We start from the raw sequence: 21,192 nt of genomic DNA, 5'->3' as shown, positions 1-21,192 counted from the left end.
AGGTATGGAAAGCAGAATGTTGAGGAACCACAAATAGCAGCTTTAGAAGGGCTCATTAACTCTTTACAGTTATCTACATCTGCATAAAGCAGGATCATTCCTTAGTGCACCACTGCACCTGGTTGCAGTCAATTACTTTTGAAAATAAGGATTATTGATTTTGAGAGAGTATTATATCAAAACAATCTTTAGTAGAAGGCCTTGGCATCCTGCTAGCTGTGGTGTTTCTCAGTGATTACTTTCTAAAATGCATTCAATGGGTGACTTTAAAACTATTCCATTATATTTCATAACTGGTGCTCAAAAACTGTGTTTAGGTATTGTGCAAATCATCATTTTATTTATTTCTTATTGGTTGGTATTTCAGGGATGTTTAAAAGCAGGTAACCTATACCTGTAGATGTACAGACAAAATGTTGGCTTTCAGAGAGAAAACTGATAGTAGTGAATGAATGCTACACATATACACACAATTATGAATGTAATCATATTTCAGGCTTTCATTTGCCATGATGGTATTTGGATAACTCTATTAACAATAACTCAACAGGACACCCAGTTAGATAATGCTAAAAATAAGTTTGATAAGCTGCTTAATGACCCTTTATAGATAGCAACACAGTTTGTATGGTATATGCAAAATCCCACTCTTCTATTACTGCTCCCCTGAAGAATACTTAGAGGTAGATCACATTCTCCAATCGATGGAGCCAAGTGTATTCCAAGTTTACTGGAAAGGTTTTGAGTCCATTTCAGTGGATTTTTCTTTTTTTTTTTAATTTTTTATAGAGTTTTTTTGGTGACAAAATTGCATAGAGGATCTAATTTGATGTAAGCAGATTGAGACTTTCCATTTCCATCATTCTCCAAAACATGACTGCCTGTTGGTATTAAAAGGTGCTTGATAATCATTAAGGAGTGTAATGCAAGGTGTTTTTTGTAGGATTTTTAAAAATTCTGATTTCTTGATGCATTTTTTCTTCGCAAAATCAGTCTATAGTTGAATTTCCAGATCTTATTCATTCGTCGCCATAAGACCTATCTGTGTCGGCGCGACATAAAACAAATAATTGTATTGATCTTATTCATGCCAGCCTTCTACTAAAGATATCTACTGTATTAAATGTTAAATGAAAGAATTGATCTTATGTACAATAGTTAATGAAGTGAATATTGTAAATCAATCTGGTTGTTTATTGTTGCTGAATGAGTGGATTGTGTGTTCAGAATTTCAGAATTCTGCATTTACCACTATATTTTATCTATATCAATGTAAAAATGAATTTTATTATATCTTTTGGTAGTAATATATTGATTCTATTAAATGTTTGTTATTAGGCACACAGGTTGCCTATAGGGTGTCTGTTCAAAAGACCTGCACCAGGCATCTCTGGTGATCACACACCATTAATGAATTATTGATGAAGTATCTTTAAGGTACTATGATTGTATATCTCGAGTGTTGTATTCTGTCCTGACTGTTTATTGTTGCTCAGTCCTGAATTGTGGATAAATAAATTCTTTGATAATTTTATGATTATACCATTGCATTCTTTGTATCTTGGTCAAGTGTTACTCAAGCCTTTTCACAAAAAGTGGTGTTTGAGTGAAATAATATTGTATATGCGCAAATTCATCAAAACACTTTCTCTCAACACAGAAAATGTCTTAATTGGGCACTACCACAATTGTATTTCATCTTTTCATTTAGCCATCCTTTATTGTTTTACATTAAGAGATAATATTTAGTAGTGTTTGGTTCATGGTATAACACAGTGAAACATACATTTTTTGCAACTGTAGAACACTGAGCTATTAACATTGAATGAAGCAGCTTAGAGTTGGTGGTCATGTTCAAAGAGGGAGCAGTAGAAGAGGGAATAAGGACAAACATAAAAACAAAAAAGGGTAAGGACAATCTTCACTTAATACACTGCTGTCTTTAGGCTCTTTCCTCATCAATGCCAGTTCGTCTACATCCATTTCTTCTAAGCCCTGGACGAGCTCATTTCCCAGCTGCTTTACAGCTTCATAAGGAGGGCAAGTTTCTACGCTCATTGGGAGGCCATCTTCATGGATCTTTAGTCTTGATGTGGGATAAGAAGAAAGCCCGCCGGGCTGAGTGGCTCAGACAGTTAAGGCGCTGGCCTTCTAACCCCAACTTGGCAGGTTCGATCCTGGCTCAGTCCGGTGGTATTTGAAGGTGCTCAAATACGACAGCCCCGTGTCGGTAGATTTACTGGCACGTAAAAGAACTCCTGCGGGACTAAATTCCAGCACCTCGGCATCTCCGAAGACCTTAAAAGTAGTTAGTGGGACGTAAAACAAATAACGTTATTATTATTAGAAGAAAGCCAGATAAACACAGGTAAAGGGAAGAGATAATAATAATAATAATAATTATTATTATTATTATTATTATTATTATTATTATTATTATTATTATTATTATTTTGTGTGCTATTTTTAGCCGGGTGCAGCCTTTGTAAGGCAGACCCTCCGATGAGGGTGGGCGGCATCTGCCATGTGTAGGTAACTGCGTGTTATTGTGGTGGAGGATAGTGTTATGTGTTGTGTGTGAGTTGCAGAGATGTTGGGGATAGAACAAACACCCAGCCCCCGAGCCATTGAAATTAACCAATGAAGGTTAAAATCCACGACCCGGCCCAGAATCGAACCCGGGACCCTCTGAACCGAAGGCCAGTACGTTGACCATTCAGCCAACGAGTCGGGCAAGGGAAGAGAGAAAAAGATAAAAGTCGAATACAGGTGGTAAAAGACTAGGAACAGAGAAAAGGAACCCGATGGATCTGTTAATGGAAAGGAGCCAACAAGCAACAAATCAGCTCATAAATAGAAGGATAGGAACACATACCATTTATACGTGAATAATTTGCAGACACTAGTTTTAGGAGAGAATTTTAAAAAAGAAATTTGGTTTTAATTTGTATTTTAAAATAATTCATCCCACATAATGATACTGTATATCCAAAACTGAATACTGTACAGTAAAATATAAATTTGTTGAGTAGACAACCCACTAATCAGAATTGTCATGCAGTTTGCTTGCCTTCCCCTGATATTTGTAATAGGCTATACCAGGCAGCATGAACGATGACAGGCGATGCAGGGAGAGACAGAAATAAAAGGATAATACAAACTACAATGTTGCCACTTGGGAGAGAAAATAATAACTTCCAATTATTCTTACATTAGGTTATGCTTTGTTAGGTTTCATTGGTATATATTCATCCCGTAAGATTACTTTGGAAGTTCTAGCCATTGGGGATATTCAGCTACAAACCTCCAGTATACAAGACACTTTTAACATATAGGCTTGTTTTTATGGATTTACGGTAGAAGTCTGTTATAGCGAGTACGGCATATAACGAGAACCGCGCTATAACGTCAAATTTTTGCTGTCCGTTCAAAATTCCTATATTAAACCGTGTTTTATGCTTCCATTGCAGAGAGAGTCCTATCACTGACGCATGCGTTATTACGAGCAATTAAGCGCGCACGATTTTTTCCGTTGCCGATATTTATGCATCCCAGTGATTATGTTGCATGCGATCGATTACCTTCGGTATCATTTCCGCACTACGTCCACTAGCGAGTTCTCTTGTCATTCGAAGGCGATGTCGGAGTCAGTTAGTAATACCCGTCACCTGCTGTTCCATAAAGAAAATTCAGAATGGAAGAGAACATATTTTCGTAATAAATGCGTAAATAACGTGTCCGATAACAGTTGTTAACTCATTAAAAATAAAGGCTGACTAAAGGATTGCTTAATTTTAATGCTAAATATTGCAATTAAGTAAGAATGGTATACACTTCGAGATATGGCAGAGTGCATAATTGATTTCAGAGGTTAGTTTATATTTTATCCGTCTGGTTAAATTACGGAAAAGCTATTATTATGTACATTTTTAGCGAGGAGGTTATCATTTATCTACTGGCGCTTGAAGTGTGTTTTCATCATACGTATAGTATGGTTAAGTTAAGATAGGTGACGCTGTTTGAAAAAGAAATCTGAAACGTTTGCCACAGAAGCCTCTGGAGTGATACCGTATTTCTCCGAATCCAAGACAATGTTTCTTTTTCAGAATCTCATGCGAAAAATTAAGGGCTATCTTGCATTCGTGGCTTAACAGTAATGAATATTACTGGCAACTACCACGGTAACCATGCTGCTTCTTTTCACACGTGCACTCACACAAAAAACTTGTTGACAATAAACGACCGCCTCTTTATTATACATAGCTAGCTGCGTCAACCGGCTGTACAGTGCCTGTGTGTAACGTCACTAGATCTCGGAAAATAGTGAAGAGAGAATGATGTTCTATTAGCCTCTACAAAAACGTTTCTCAAATCCGCAGAATGGCATCAGAACATGCAAGCCTTCGAATTCTTAGAAAGACCACGGCAACTCAATGGCAGAGTTATAAACGCATCTACTGTATCTGACGCTTAGTCAAATTAAGTTTTATAGACAGCAAGAATATTATCGTGATGGATAGTCGTAAAGATACGTGGAACAGATATTGCAGGCAAATTTTCAACGGATTCTCGTTGATATAATGACGCTAATTTTAAGTTAATGGTTATTAAATACTCGGAAATGTAGATATATGGTGCAGCCACAAGAAAATATGGCATAGGCCTAACTAAAGCCAATATTTGGCTTTGGCGTGAAGACAAAGATAGCTAAAAAAATGCGTGCTGTACAAAAAAATGCATTCAGTGGTCCGCAATAAGAATGCCTTAAACAAGTCGAAGATGAAATTGTGAGGTATGTGCACGAAAAATGCAAGGGCAGAATGGCCACACCATGGCGCAGTAAACTCATTTGTTGACCTTCAACATCCGTGATTAGGCCTAACCATCGCTTGCCGCTGAAGTTGGCCGAACCCGGTAAGCGAAACATGCGTGTAGTGGTAGCTGGGTATATCTGACGCTGAGTATAAGTAACATTTTTATAGACAGCAAGAATATTTCATGATGGATTGTCATATTGTAGAGACGCACGGAATAGGGATTGCTAGCAAAATTTCAATGGGTTCTCTTCAGTATTATGACACCAATTTTAAGTTAATGCTCATTACACCCGCGGAAATACAGAATAATTGTGCAGCCGCAAAAAAAAGAAATGGCGTCTAAAAATGCGTACTTTACAACAAAGGCATTCATATGATTTTACAAAGCACGTTTTGTGCCTGATTTCAAATTTTGAAGGAAAAAGTTGAGTTTGTCTCGGATTCAGAGAAATACGGTACTATAATTTTTTCAGAATTAAATTAAACATACACTTTCATGTATTGGATTTCGAAAAATAACAAACAAGTAAGCCATATTGTGGATATCATCCGCGGAAACACAAGTTTCGAACAAACTGATTGCCGTTTCATACCGATTTTAATGTACATGGGGGGTTTTCCGACTTTTTATACAAAAATCAGATATAACGACAATCCACTATAGCAAGTAAATTTTTCACTGTTATGAATTCTCGCTGTAACAGACTTCTACTGTATATTCACATCATTACATATTTAAACTCCACTACACCTTATTTATTATTCCATGTTCTGGTGGTGGTGGTGGTTATGTTTTAAGAAGTACAACTAGGCAACTATTTTCTCCTTGCCATCACTTGTATCTGTATCTATTGCAGATTCACATAGGTTAATGATTACTAATTCCACTGTCTATAATAACCACATGTTTAAAGTCATTATCTTGGATGGTTTTAGCATGCCAAACACAGTCCTGGTGACATTAATACTACACTTCCATTTGCCTCTAATGAACCTTTACTTTCCTTAACCCGATGAGTGCTACGCCCGCCTATAGACAGGCTGACGCAGCCAGTCCACCACTGCTACGCCCGTCTATAGACGGTGCGTGAGAATTAAAATTTTTTTGAGCTTCCAGTTTCACTTTCGAGTGCGAATTTGAATTCTGACATGTTCTGCCATCTGTTGGACATTATGTATAACTAATTCATCAGAGATTATAGCTTCGGGAAGTAACTTGCAGAGCTTTTTGTAGATGTCCGTAGAGTTTAGCTGTGATGTAAACAAACATGGCGGAACAACAGTCTGGTTTCTCTTGCAGCGATGTTATTTTGGATCACAGAATCTTTCAGTTATTAATCACAGCGGAAAGTGATGATGGAGATGATCATTTTAATGAATTGTTAAGCGATTTTGAAAGTGAGAGTGATAGAGAGTGTGCCAAAAATATTGTATATGAGAGAGAAACAGAGCCTCCTCCTAAACGAAAGAAGAAAAACACGGTGGGTACAAAAGCTATTTTACCACTATTTTCGTGGTGGACGGATTACTTTTCTTCACCAGAGTTTCAAGTAATTGTAACAGGCTCTGAGGGCCAAGTAGTGTTTGATGACAACCCGAAAATCATTGATTTTTTAGAAACTTTTGTGCCAGTGGAGTTGGTGCAGATAGTTGAACAAATTGGCATCACCAAAAACTAGTAGAAAACATTTAACTATCACCACATTCCAGGTTTGGGAAGTATTTTAAAATATCAACTTATATACTTGTAAGAAGTTACTTGTGTTAGTTGCCTACAGATTTCAGGAAATAATATTATTTTGGGCTCTTTACTTTGTATAAAGATAATGCACGCCTGGGCACATAAGTGTAATTTTGTTTTCTCTCGAAATAATATTGAACATAAGTGTAGGATTTTCCATTTGCATTAGATTTATAAACAACCAACATTTATAAACATTTTAAGCTAATCACCCCACCGATAAGTTAAAAATTGAGGCTTCTACAAACAATTTTACATTACAAGTTGTCCATTTCATGACCGTATCGATGTTTAATCAAGAAGTAAGTATTAATAACCACCTAATCGATACTTTATTAATGCCTCAGGCAAAATTGAATAAAATTAAAACTTACAGGACATGTTTCGACCAAAAACAGACCCTCTAGACAGCGCAGAATAAACATCTTTTCCAAACAAGAACGAGAGGCAAGATGACCTATTCTGATGACCTCCATTTTTATCAAAGGAGTCTCCAAAGAACTTTTATTTGTGCTTCTTGTCATAATGTTTTTCTTTTCAGTTCTTTATTTATACAGCTGAAGAGGACCACTAAGTGGTCGAAACATGTCCTGTAAGTTCTAATTTTATTCAATTTTGCCTGAGGCATTAATAAAGTATCGATTAGGTGGTTATTAATACTTACTTCTTTTAACAATTTTACATACGAATGAAAAAACTCAGCACTGAGGTACCAAACAGTCAACTGGTAACTCAGCACTTAAAAGGTTAATTATTCTGTGTACAGTTCTAAGACTGAAACCTTGTGCTTTAGCTGTTCGTTCCTGTGACTTGGTAACGTCATGAATCAGCATGCCAGCATCTGAGTCTCGCTGAAAGTACTCATATACATTAAACGTTTGCTCTCTGGCTTGCTTATGCAGAACCTTATGCTTACCTTCCATGATTTGACACACGAATTCACTGCTAATGTTGTGAAATAACAACTGGTCACTTCATATAAACATTACCTTGAGTGTTTACTTAACCATCAGAAGCTCGAGACATTTACTAAACTGAATGACTTTCTGCGGAGTAATGACGTAACCACGCTAAATCGCGCTAAACTAGACCATAATCCTTCCTGCTGCACACTATAGTTTTGCCTATGTGTTGTGTAACGAGTGTACTGTCTGATATGAGCTGTATAGGAATGTGTTAGGCAAAATGCCTGGCAATTACTATTTGCTTTTTGGAGGCTAGTTTTGTTATTTGCCAGTTGCAAGTACAACTTTCTCTGGCATCATACTTTTTTCCTACTGCGCACTTTCCAGTGTTCCCCGCATCTTCAGTGACTAACTGTGTATGAGCGATTACAAGAACTTGTAGCCATACTTAATACGTGGTTCACACTTCACATCTAACATGCTATTGACTCCGAACAGACCAAGGCTAGACTATGTTATTATTAATTTACATATTTTACTCTCACATTAGAACACTTAAATCATCCTCGATTCTCCGTTTTTGGAGGGACCCCGAAAAAAATAAAGTACAACACGGGAAAATGAAGAATTCGGGAATGAATGAAAACCATCAACAATTTGGCTGAACGTCACAAAAATGAAATATTATGTACAATTATAATCTTACAAACACTCCTAAACCGAACCAAACTACTGCCCCAATGGGCCTTTGCCTGCCATGCGACCGCTCCTCAGCCCGTAGGCCTGCAGATTACGAGGTGACGCTTAGTCAGTGTGACGAATTCTCTCGGCCATTATTCTCTAGACCAGGGTCGCCATCTCACCAATAGAGAGTTCAATTAAAGGTAATCACATAGGCTGAGTTGACCTGGAACCAGCCCTTATATCCAGGTAAAAATGCCTGACCTGGGCCCTCCGGGTGAGAGGCAGGCAAGTTAGGTCACGGAACTGGCTTCAAACATTAATTACCAGAGTTAAAAATCTTGATACTTTATATATTTAGTTTTGTCATGGAAACTTTATCAGTTTCTCATGAAAACTTCTTTCAATTCAGCAACTTTGATCAGCCAAACCAGTCGAAAAGTCCAATAACGCCAAACCAAACAACAATCGACCACAACTAGTTTTTAATTCTGAGCTCAGCTGGAAAAGCTGCACAAGTCAGTAGGATTGGAAAATGATACAAACTTCTTAAATGTAACGTGTGCAAATAAAACTACTGTGGTTTTTATGACATTTTAACACAAAAACTTTAAATTCCCAGTCTTATATTAGGACCAAAACAGTAATAGGCTATCCCAAGATGCAACATCTTTTCTTTTCTGTAACATAATCATATACGATAATATTAAAATACTAGATTTGTGTTAAGAAGGAGCAGTTTTGATTCCTACCTGAAAGCCCAGTGACTGTACAGTGGCGTGAGGGAAGTGCCGAAAACCTGTTCAGTGATACAGTTGAAAAAAGTAAAAATATAAACATCTAATCCTAGACATAATGTGAACATTTTACAAGTACAAACATTTGACGAAACTCTAAGATGGTCCCTTATGCAAATTCACCGCCAACCGCTTTTCCAGTACAGTACTTGCTCTGATTATCTCAATGAAGGGGCGTTAATGCCAAGATCCATAAGTTTGCCATAGCTGTCCTTTCTTGAGATAACATTTCATGAAAAATGCTTGATCGAGGATTTAGCATTGATGGGACTGAAATTTCTGGACGGTGGATCCGGGAAATTGTTCTTTCGAGGAACGGATAATGTGAGATTTTTACAATGTGATTTAATTAGGATGCTCGCGGGACCACATAATTTGAACAAATTATGAGAGAATATTTAGTTACGGATAATAGAGGTTCCACTGTATATCTAAGTTTTCAAAGAATTCCTCCTCTCCCAAAATCTATCTATTTTTTCTGACTTGGCTGTTCTTTCTTCATCAGATTGAACATATTGTTTTTGTTGCAAAGTTTTTAGTTTAAGTCCTATACTTTTGTTCTTCAGATTGTCTTCTCTAATTGCAATTTGTTGCATTGTGATATTCAGCTCTTCTAAATCCTCTTGGACTTCTTTGAACCAATTACACTGATTTATAACAGTAGATACCCAACATGATGTTTACTGTTTTCAGTGCAGTTTTCATGGTGATATCAAATCTGAAAACAGTTTTGCTCTATCACGTCAGGTTTTGAAGATGAATAATTTTTATTTTTCATGAACAGCATTCATCAAGGACCGTTTCCATTGTTTTGAGTTATTTTTCATACAAAGGCGAACAATCTCATTTGCTTCATTTTTATTGTCAGTGAAAGTGGACATTATGGTGTCCAGAGGTTGTATAAATTCACCAAATCTGTTTTGCTATGTGTAAGGCTATGTAACAAATTCAATATATGTATGCCATGTGGTGCATTTGCACTAATCTTAGTTAAACCCAACTCCATTTGATAATCACTGCTCTAGTGAAACTTCTGTCTGTGAGTTGTTTTCCTTGGTACAATGTTAAAAATATGTAAATGGTTGATGTATATCTCAGTAACGGTGGGTGATAAGAGACAAATGGTCTGCATATTTTGAATCAACATGTTTCAGTTGTCTTAGAACACATTTTGGATACCAAGATATCTGCAGACAGTCATTTTTTTGTTGATCAGTATTATTTTTTGTTACTTTTCCAAAAGTAGTTAAATAGTTGTTTCAGGAAGCCTGGTTTCATCTAATCTTGATAGATGACAGAAAAAGGCAATTCTCGTTTTCCTCGTTGTGTCTCTTATTGACTCAATTTCCCAGTATACCAGTGCATTAGGTAACAATCTCCATTCTCCATCTACCTGGTGTTTTTTATTAATGATGGTTCTGATAATCCTTCTGTCAACCTTCTGCAGTCCATCCATTCTTGATTTGGTATTCAATTTAAATGGCGTTTCACTAGTGTAAGTCACTTGAGGCTTAATGACGGAACAGTAATGTTGAAATTTGGCATTCATAGAAAAAGAGATTTCTTCTTGTATGTTGGCCAGGTAAATTGTGCTTGTTTTAATTTAAATATTCTGCCTTCTGTTGAAGCTCTGTAATTGGAGTTCCAGGTTATAATTTCACCCAGATATTTAAAATTTACAATCTTAATTTGTTTGGTATTGTTTCGTATAATAGCAGATGCTTCAACTTTTAAGTTTGGCATTATTTTTGTTTTTTCAAATGAAATTTGTAATCTGACTTTTGTTGCTATTTTTTCAAGTTCTTCTATTTGAAATTTAGCTTCTATATTATTTGCAAGTCATGTATGTTTGGTTGACATGTCTTACTCCATTCTTGCATGACTTTCTCCAAAGCACAATTAAACAGTAATGGTGAGAGTCTACCCCCTGTCAAAGTTCAGTTTTAATTTCAAATGGATCAGATAATTTATTTCTGGCTTTAAACTTTGGATCTAGTATTCTTAAGGGTGATTCCAATAAGGCTGTAAACGAAATTCTTCGAGGATATTCAATATGTGACTCACTGTGGATACTATCATACACCAAAATGATGACTGAATTCTTGTTCCTAATTCTTTGATGTTTGATGATATATAATTATAGTATAATGGGATCCATTGTTTGAGGCAAAGTGGTACCAACCTGATTTCAAATAAGGGTCATGTACAAGTTTTTCTTTACTAAATTCCAGAAAAAAATGTGCAGAGTATTCGCATAAATATGATAATAGGATAAATACATTGACAGAAGAGAGAGAGAACAATAGAAAATGAGACAATGTGAATCTCATCTCGTCTTTGTCTCTTTCCTTTTCCTATATTTATTCAGCTCATTCCACACTTCAAACATCAGTGCTGAAGATCTGTCAGTGAGTATTGAAGCCTGCCTTTTTGATGAATCTGGAAAGCAGATATGAGCTTGTTAGGTGCTAAGAAGTAATGCTTCCGTGGTTTCCCATTTTCACACCAGGCAAATGCTGGGGCTGTACCTTAATTAAGGCCACGGCCGCTTCCTTCCAACTCCTAGGCCTTTCCTATCCCTTCTTCGCCATAAGACCTATCTGTGTCGGTGCGACGTAAAGCCCCCTAGCAAAAAAAAAAAAAAAAGAAAAAAGTAATGCATGTATAAGTATTGGGACTGATGAGAGAACCTATCTTACTGAAGATGGGGATATTGTCCTTGTCCTTTATTGTTTTCATGTTTGTCCTTGTCTCCTTTTCCATTGTTCCCTCCTCTGATGCTCACCTGTCATCGTGTTCCAATTCATGTTCTTATCTTTCTACATATGACTTTTTGTCACATGTTAGTTCCTTTCCATTACTTTTTCTAATAAGGTTAGTTTGATTAACATGTGGAAGTCCATATCCAATCTATACTCGGGCCACGAAAAACACTTGCATGTCCTGTGCTTGAGTATAAGTTGAGGACACAATTTTCCTATGTTGTTTGTGTCTATGACCAGAACTCTGGTTTGGATTATATATATATATATATATATATATATATATATATATACACTGACTGACAGAGCAAATGCAACACCAAGAAGGAGTGGTTCGAAAGGGATGAAAGTTGGGGAAAAAACAGAGACGGCACGGACGAATAATTGATGTTTATTTCAAACCGATATGCAGGTTACACAATGCGCACGGCATCGACTCAGTAGGATGTAGGACCACCGCGAGCGGCGATGCACGCAGAAACACGTCGAGGTACAGAGTCAGTAAGAGTGCGGATGGTGTCCTGAGGGATGGTTCTCCATTCTCTGTCAACCATTTGCCACAGTTGGTCGTCCGTACGAGGCTGGGGCAGAGTTTGCAAACGGCCTCCAATGAGATCCCACACGTGTTCGATTGGTGAGAGATCCGGAGAGTACGCTGGCCACGGAAGCATCTGTACACCTCGTAGAGCCTGTTGGGAGATGCGAGCAGTGTGTGGGCGGGCATTATCCTGCTGAAACAGAGCATTGGGCAGCCCCTGAAGGTACGGGAGTGCCACCGGCCGCAGCACATGCTGCACGTAGCGGTGGGCATTTAACGTGCCTTGAATACGCACTAGAGGTGACGTGGAATCATACGCAATAGCGCCCCAAACCATGATGCCGCATTGTCTAGCGGTAGGGCGCTCCACAGTTACTGCCGGATTTGACCTTTCTCCACGCCGATGCCACACTCGTCTGCGGTGACTATCACTGACAGAACAGAAGCATGACTCATCGGAGAACACGACGTTCCGCCATTCCCTCATCCAAGTCGCTCTAGCCCGGCACCATGCCAGGCGTGCACGTCTATGCTGTGGAGTCAATGGTAGTCTTCTGAGCGGACGCTGGGAGTGCAGGCCTCCTTCAACCAATCGACGGGAAATTGTTCTGGTCGATATTGGAATAGCCAGGGTGTCTTGCACATGCTGAAGAATGGCGGTTGACGTGGCGTGCGGGGCTGCCACCGCTTGGCGGCGGATGCGCCGATCCTCGCGTGCTGACGTCACTCGGGCTGCGCCTGGACCCCTCGCACGTGCCACATGTCCCTGCGCCAACCATCTTCGCCACAGGCGCTGCACCGTGGACACATCCCTATGGGTATCGGCTGCGATTTGACGAAGCGACCAACCTGCCCTTCTCAGCCCGATCACCATACCCCTTGTAAAGTCGTCTGTCTGCTGGAAATGCCTCCGTTGACGGCGGCCTGGCATTCTTAGCTATACACGTGTCCTGTGGCACACGACAACACGTTCTACAATGACTGTCGGCTGAGAAATCACGGTACGAAGTGGGCCATTCGCCAACGCCGTGTCCTATTTATCGTTCGCTACGTGCGCAGCACAGCGGCGCATTTCACATCATGAGCATACCTCAGTGACGTCAGTCTACCCTGCAATTGGCATAAAGTTCTGACCACTCCTTCTTGGTGTTGCATTTGCTCTGTCAGTCAGTGTATATATATATATATATGTTCACTAGTATTTTTCCTTTGATTCTGTTGGGTTTTATTTCACACCATCTGTCAGTTAGAGAATTATTAGAAAATACTAGATTTGTGGTATTGTTCGGCAAGGTTTCCTCATGCCATCTTGTTAAAAGTTGAAGTAATTATTTTCCATGTATTCCTATACTGTTCTCCTGTACAATATTTATTCATATATATGACACGAATACCATGAGTTATCCAAACTGAAAATGAAATTGAAGATGCAGAAGGAGCTATAATTGATAATTATGCTTATTATGTGAAATTTTTCTTATCGTAATCTGACATTTTTCAAATAAATTTAAAAAATATAAATATTGGTACTGACACTCAACTCTTGCCTTCTAAGACATCCTTGATCCTCATTCATTCAGAGTATGATAATGGTTTGTGAATACCAGTATGTTCTCAAAAATCATTTGTTTTGAAATAGTACTGAAAAGCCTGGGTTTTTGGAACCAAGGGGTAAAGAATTGGCTGTGATTCAGTGTATTAAAAAACTCATAGGAAAACATATCTTACAAAATTATTGGACGTAAGTCCTTTGTTGCAATTTGAAACAATATCTAAATTTCTTGCTTGTTACTAACTCAGTTTATTAGTTTGAAAATATTACCTTTTGATCAGATTTATCTTTTATAAACTTCTCAAAACATTGAAATACACAATTCCAGTACATTCAGTTATTACTGAGCATTAAAATGCCTTCTTCTTTGTCACTTTGTGGATGCAAACTCCAAAGGTAGAAAAGCTTTTTACATTTCACACTCTCAAATAAAATTGTACCTTAAAGCACAATTCGTTTTGCTTAAAATTGTACATTAAAGCAAATTCGTTTTGCTGAGTTAAGTTATATATTACTGTCAATGAATCCGCAGACATAATAAGCCGTATTTAATTTGCCAGGTAACCTATCCAGAAATAACTAGTGGCTGATCTGAAAAAGAAAACATTTATTTAGCAAACCTTCATTTCATTCAGTAATATACTTCTTCTGTTAAAAGTACAGGATGAGAAAGATTGAAAGTAGTAAATAAAAGAAAGAATTTATTCATCTACTTTAATCTACCAAACACTTCAGAACCACAGAGTTGGTTGCCTGGTTGTATTTCTTAGTAGAATGTTGGGGGATAGCAGATATACTCAGGTTTGCACAGGGAGTTGTACTCTTCGAGTTCCTACCTTGGTTTTCTCGTCTCTATCTCTGCATTATCATTCAAACATTCTTGACTGGTTTTAGTTTACTTCTGAGGATATGGAGCAAGGTCTTCACAAAACAAAGTTTTCCTCCAGCTTGTCTTATTCCTCCTGTGGGTGGAATAATATATCCATGGTATCCCTAGCCTGTTGTTGAAAGCATCTAAAAGGGGTCACTTCTTAGAGGCTATCAAATTGCGAATGTTGGTTGAAAACCACAGATCATATAGCTGACATATTTACAAGGGCAAGGGAGTCATTTATTTTTTCATCCCCTTCATGACCCTTACTTTTCCAATTCTGTCATTTTTCAAAGGGGAAGAGGGTTGCCTAGTTGTAAAATAGTAATCACCGGGACTTGGATTTTGATGACAAAATACTGCAAATGCCCAAAACTTACCAAAAAATAAAAAAGTTCTTAAAATGAGCAACAAAGTGATCCAAAAATATGAAGGAAAATGAACGCATATATTGCAAGTTTGTTTTTTAATAGCAGTTGCCTGGGATGTGGTAACGTTGATAGCTTCCACAGACTGGTTTGTTTATTTGGCCCTGTAAAGGGCTGTATGTATCATGGCGTAGGGTATGGAGCAGAGTTGGATGAGGAAGTGATGACCATTGTTATTGATTGTTTTATAAGCAAAGTTGACATTATGTTTCTTAATCTCTTCTGTAACCAGTACAAATGCCAATAACACCAATAACAAATACCACAAATCAGGTGTATACATATTAAATTTATCTAGTTTCATTTCTGTATTGATAGTTCACTTATGTATAGACAAGAAAAGGTTCCACCTTATCAATACAATTTTACTACCATAAGAGTTAGCTAACACGACCAGTTTCGACTTTAAATAGTCATCATCAGCTGTACCTTTTCTTGTCTATACATATTAAATTGTAACCAATGTCCAACGAGTTACGTTTGTTAAACTGGAAGAAACTTTTTTATTAGATATAAAGAACACACAATGCCTCCAGACACAACAAATATCCCACCATGAGTACCCACGTAACAGATTCCAATCACCCTTTCACTTCCATAGAACAGGACGTAAAAATTCTTTGCTGTTATAAGGGCAATTTACTTAAATATTGGAGAACATTTTCATTAACATAGACCAAAAATGCAATCCTGCTCATAATTTCTCCATGAACAAGCATCACAACAAACTTTAACACACTTGCCCCCTGCTCATTGGATCCAACCCTCCCCTACTCTCCCTCTAATCTAGCTTTCATCACACTCGGCTTCCACAGCTTACCTTCAGTCAGCCATCAACTGTAACACATGTATCAACCCTAACCTCTCTTGGGCAGACAAGGACGTAAGTAGTCAGACGTGTCGCATATTAATTCAATTCCACTTGTAATTATAAGATGCTTCAACCTTGCCTACTTTTAACATTGTTAATAGCAGTCGTTTTTGCTCTAGGGATTATCAACCACGACACAACTTTTCTCCATGTGTGCACTTACAGTCAAATATTCCGCGTGCCTCATAACCTAACCAAGAATTATCAAGAACACATCATCACGCCAACAAGAAGAGCTCGATCATTGAATTCTAATGGAACTATTACGTGTGTTAAACAATTTTATCATTTTAACAGAACTAAAAAGCAGTTTTGCTCCAGCATTTTAAGAATATTCTTCAAATTTTATCATGCATTTTAACTTGACGTATTCAGTAACCCAAATCGTATATTTTACTTGTAAGTATTTCGGCTGATGATGTTCACCAAGAAGGACGAAACATGTCCCGACATATGTTTATTGCTAATTAAACAAAAAAAAAATTAGTATTGTAAAGGTGGAACCTTTGACTGTACATTTAAATAAGCTTCAAGCACGTGCGATTATTACCAACTGTCTGTGATGCCAACCGTAAAACTGGGATGACCTCTTTTCTTTGACAGCAGTTGGCTGCTCTGGATGTAAAACTGGGTGTGCAAAATAGGAAGGTCATCATCAACCATTTTTCCTGCATATCCCATGGATGTTTATTTGAGGAACATACAGTTAGAATTTCTGCCTGGTAACTGCACAAGCAAGCTGCAGCCTATGGATTTAAGGGTTACACACTGATTTAAGTCACTTCATAGGAATAGCCTGGTGCAGAGAGATTTATTCCTTATGGATGCTCGAAAGGATCCATCATTTTTAAGTTTCAATCCTGAATATGCTTCATTTCATTGCAAAGTCTTAAAAGGCTTTGAAGCAGACTACCATCTCAAATTGTTTCTTGAAAGCAGGATTCTTTAAGAATCATCCAGGCTCAGCTACCAGTGGAAGAAGAAGAAGGAGACGAAGACCTGCTTCCTGATGTATGAAGAATATTGCAATCAAACTGCACTACTGAAGACTTTCTCTGGGTGGATGATGCTATGATAACTGCAGAGGAAAGAAGTGTGTAGAAGTTGGTTGAGGAAAAAATCAGCAGCCAAGTCTCCCACCAGTGACAATGAAGAAGATGAACATAGTGAAGTGATGCCTACGAGTGCTGAGGCAAGTGCAGCAGTGGACATTTTATGTAGATGTCTATTATCTGTAAAGGGGGTGAAAATAATTTTCATAACCTTTATGAACTTGAAAAACAAATAGAGGACATTAGAAATAAGTGTAAACAGATATTGATTCTGGACTATTTCGGTAGGAAGCAGTAAGCATGTAGTTTTCCATTTGGAATAAATGTGTGTTAATGTTGTAAACAGGCACAGTAGCAGTAATTAAAAATGTTCCATCCAGAGAAAGAATCTTCTTCTTTCCTATCGCTTGTTCCCACACCTGTGGGGTTGCGGGTGCGAACTCTGTCGCACATGTGGATTTGGCCCTATTTTACGGCCGGATGCCCTTCCTGACACCAACCCTATATGGAGGGATGTAATCACTATTGTGTGTTGCTATCCACCCAGAAAAAGAATATGTATTGCTTTATAGATAATTATACAGCTATTCCAAGAAAGATAACTAGATTAAAAGAATATATTACATAATATTTTAACTATCTACCAGTACCTTTCTCCTGGTCAGTTGATGAGCAGAATTACAAGGGCAGTGTACACTGACTTAGCAAATGTCATGGGACAGTCACCTAATAGCGTGTGGGGCCTCCTCTGGCCCTGCGAACTGCAGTGAGACGCCGTGGAAGTGTGTCGACAAGTCCCTGGTAGTCCTCTGGATGCAGCTGACACCAAATCGTTTGCAGAGCGGCCGCCAATGCTGGCTTGTTTGTGGGTGCAGGATCCATGGCACGGAACCTGCATTCCAGGACATCCCGGATATGCTCGATACAGTTCATATCGGGGCTCCTGGGTGGCCATGGCAGTCGTTGGACCTCTACTGCATGTTCCTGGAACCATTCCCTGGCGACGTGGGAGCGATGTGGCGGCACGTTATCATCTTGAAGCACCGCAGAACCGTCTGGGCGCTGGAAGGCCAAAAATGGGTGGAGATGGTCTCCGAGCAGCTCAACGTACCGCCTACCATTCAAAGTCTCTTCCAGAACAACTAGGGGGCCCATTTCATACCAGGAAAATGCACCCCAGACCATAACAGAGACACCAGCACCCTGGACCATACCTTCGAGGCAGGTGGGATCCATCGCTTCATGTGGTCTGCGCCATATACGATGCCTCCCATCGGCATGGTGCAGTTAAAATCGTGATTCGTCCGACCATATCACGTTACGCCATTGTTCCAGTGTCCATCCCTGGTGACTAGCGACAAATGCGCGTCGTTGTGCCCAATGACGTTGGGTTAACAGTGGCACCCGTGTGCAGCGCCGGCTCCCATACCCCATAGAACCCATGTTCCTACGGATTGTCCACTGGGAGACGTGTCTAGCATGGCCTGTGATGAATTGAGCTGTGATTCGTTGCACGGTTGCCCGTCTGTCACTACTGAAAATCCATCTTAGATGTTGCCGGTCACGGTCATCGATGGTGGCTGGATGGCCGGTCGTTCGTCTGTTGTGGACAGTGATACCCGCATTCAACCATTCACGATACACCCTGGGCACGGTTGATCATGTGAAGCCGAATTCCTGCACCACTTTATCTACGGATGTAATTTTAGGCGTGAATGTACATAACCCTAAAAGATTAAAAGTCACAAAAGAACAACCTTGTGCGTAAAAAATTACGAGCGTGGAAATACCTTGAAATTTGCTAATGGTCAAAATGACCGCTCTGGCCGTTCTAGTGTTAAGATGTGTCCTATCATTCTATCTCTTCTTCTCGTCAAATTTAGCCAAATCGGTCTCCTCTCACCAATTCGATTCAGTATCTCTTCATTTGTGATTCGATCTATCCATCTCACCTTCAACATTCTTCTGTAACATCACATTTCCAAAGCTTCTATTGTCTCTTTCTGAGCTAGTTATCGTCCAATTTCACTTCCATACAACGCCACGCTCCACTCGAAAGTCTTCAAAAACATCTTTCTAATTCCTATATCAATGTTTGAAGTGAGCAAATTTCTTTTCTTAAGAAAGCTCTTCCTTGCTTGTGATAATCTGCACTTTATGTCCTACTTACTTCTGCCATCGTTAGTTATTTTACTACCCAAGTAACAATATGCATCTACTTCCTTTAAGACGTCACTTCCTAATTTAATATTTCCTGCATCACCTGCCTTCGTTCGACTACACTCCATTACTTTTGTTTTGGACTTATTTATTTTCATCTTGTACTCCTTACCCAAGACTTTGTCCATACCATTCAGCAGCTTCTCGAGATCTTCTGAAGTCTCAGATAAAATAACAATATCATCGGCAAATCTCTAGGTTTTGATTTCCTCTCCTTGGATTGTGATTCCCTTTCCAAATTCCTCTTTGATTTCCTTTACTGCCAGTTCTATGTAAACATTGAAAATGAGGGGGGGAGGGGGGACAAACTGCAGCCTTGTCTCACTCCTTTCTGGATTGCTGCTTCTTTTTCAAAGCCCTCGATTCTTATCACTGCAGACTGATTTTTATACAGATTGTAGATAATTCTTCGTTCTCAGTATCTGATCCCTATCACCTTCAGAATCTTAAATAGCTTGGTCCAATCAACATTATCGAATGCCTTTTCTAGATCTACGAATGCCATGTACGCGAGCTTGTCCTTCTTCATTCGATCCTCTAAGATCAGGCGTAAAGTCAGGATTGCTTCACGTGTTCCTACATTTCTTCTGAAGCCAAACTGATCTTCTCCCAACTCAGCTTCTATTTGTTTTTCCATTCTTCTGTAAACAATACGTGTTAAAAATTTGCAGGCATGAGATACTAAACTAATGGTGCGTAAGTTTTCACACCTGTCAGCACTGGCTTTCTTGGGAATTGGTATAACAACATTCTACTGAAAATCGGATCGGACTTCTCCTGTCTCATACATCTTACACAGTAAATGGAATAACCTTGCCATGCTGGTTTCTCCTAAGAGAGTCAGTAATTCAGAGGGAATGTCATCAATTCCAGGTGCCTTGTTCCTATTTAGGTCGCTCACAGCTCTGTCAAACTCTGACCTCAAAATTCTGTCTCCCATTTCATCAGCATCAACAGCCTCTTCTTGTTCCAGAACCAAATTATCTACATCTTCATCTTGATACAACTGTTGGATATGTTCCTGCCACCTTTCTGCTTTGTCCTCTTTCCCGAGAAGTGGCTTTCCGTCTGAGCTCTTAATATTCATACACCCAGATTTCCTTTCTCCAAAGGTTTCCTTGATTTTTCTGTATGCAGCATCTACCTTTCCTAGGACCATACAACCTTCGACATCCTCGCACTTCTTCTTCAGCCAGTCTTCCTTAGCTACCTTGCACTTTCTATCCACTTCATTCTTTAATCGCCTGTATTCTTTTCTGCCCTCTTCCTTTCTAGCATTCTTGTATTTTCGTCGTTCATCAATCAGGTCTAGTATCTCCTGAGTTATCCCCTGATTCTTAGTTGATCTTTTCTTCCTTCCTAACATTTGTTCATCAGCCCTGCTGACTTCATTTTTCACCACTATCCACTCTTCCTCTATTGTGTTTCCTTCAGCCTTTTCATTTAGTCCTTTTGCAACATGTTCCTTGAAACAATCCCTCACACTCTTTTCTTTCAACTTGTCTAGATCCCATCTTTTTGCATTCTTTCCTTTCTTCAATTTCTTCAGCTTCAGATGGCATTTCATGACCAACAAGTTGTGGTCAGAGTCCACGTCTGCTCCTGGGAAAGTTTTGCAATCCAGCACCTGGTTTCTGAATCTCTGCCTAATCATAATGAAGTCTATTTGATACCTTCCAGTGTCTCCAGGTCTCGTTCACGTATAAAGCCGTCGTTTGTGGTGTTTGAACCAAGTATGGGCAAGGACTAAATTATAATCAGTGCAAAACTCAACCAGCCGACTTCCTCTTTCGTTCCTTCGTCCCAATCCGAATTCTCCTACTGTATTACCTTCTCTTCCCTTGGCCTACCACTGCATTTCAGTCTCCCATCACAATTAGATTCTCGTCACCTTTCACATATTGTTTTAAATCTTCTGTCTCTTCATATGTTCTTTCGATTTCCTCATCATCCACTG

At 38.9% G+C, this 21,192-nt stretch overlaps 2 protein-coding genes across 2 annotated transcripts in view; one reads left to right on the top strand and one right to left on the bottom strand.

Moving 5' to 3' along the window:
- Positions 1–1,540, top strand: part of LOC136857796 (ER membrane protein complex subunit 2-A) — a 115,010-nt gene extending 113,470 nt beyond the window's left edge. The window contains exon 8 of the mRNA XM_067136729.2: positions 3–1,540. Coding sequence (XP_066992830.1) covers positions 3–87 — 85 coding nt within the window. The 3' untranslated portion in view covers positions 88–1,540. The remainder of the gene's footprint in view (positions 1–2) is intronic.
- The window catches only part of pns (pinstripe), a 508,843-nt gene that overhangs the window by 35,136 nt on the left and 452,515 nt on the right, over positions 1–21,192 (bottom strand). The window lies entirely within an intron of this gene.

This window comes from Anabrus simplex, chromosome 1, assembly GCF_040414725.1.
Source record: "Anabrus simplex isolate iqAnaSimp1 chromosome 1, ASM4041472v1, whole genome shotgun sequence".
NCBI classification, from domain to species: domain Eukaryota; kingdom Metazoa; phylum Arthropoda; class Insecta; order Orthoptera; family Tettigoniidae; genus Anabrus; species Anabrus simplex.
The sequence above is the reverse complement of the archived record's forward strand: the minus strand, read 5'-3'. Positions and strand labels throughout refer to the sequence as shown.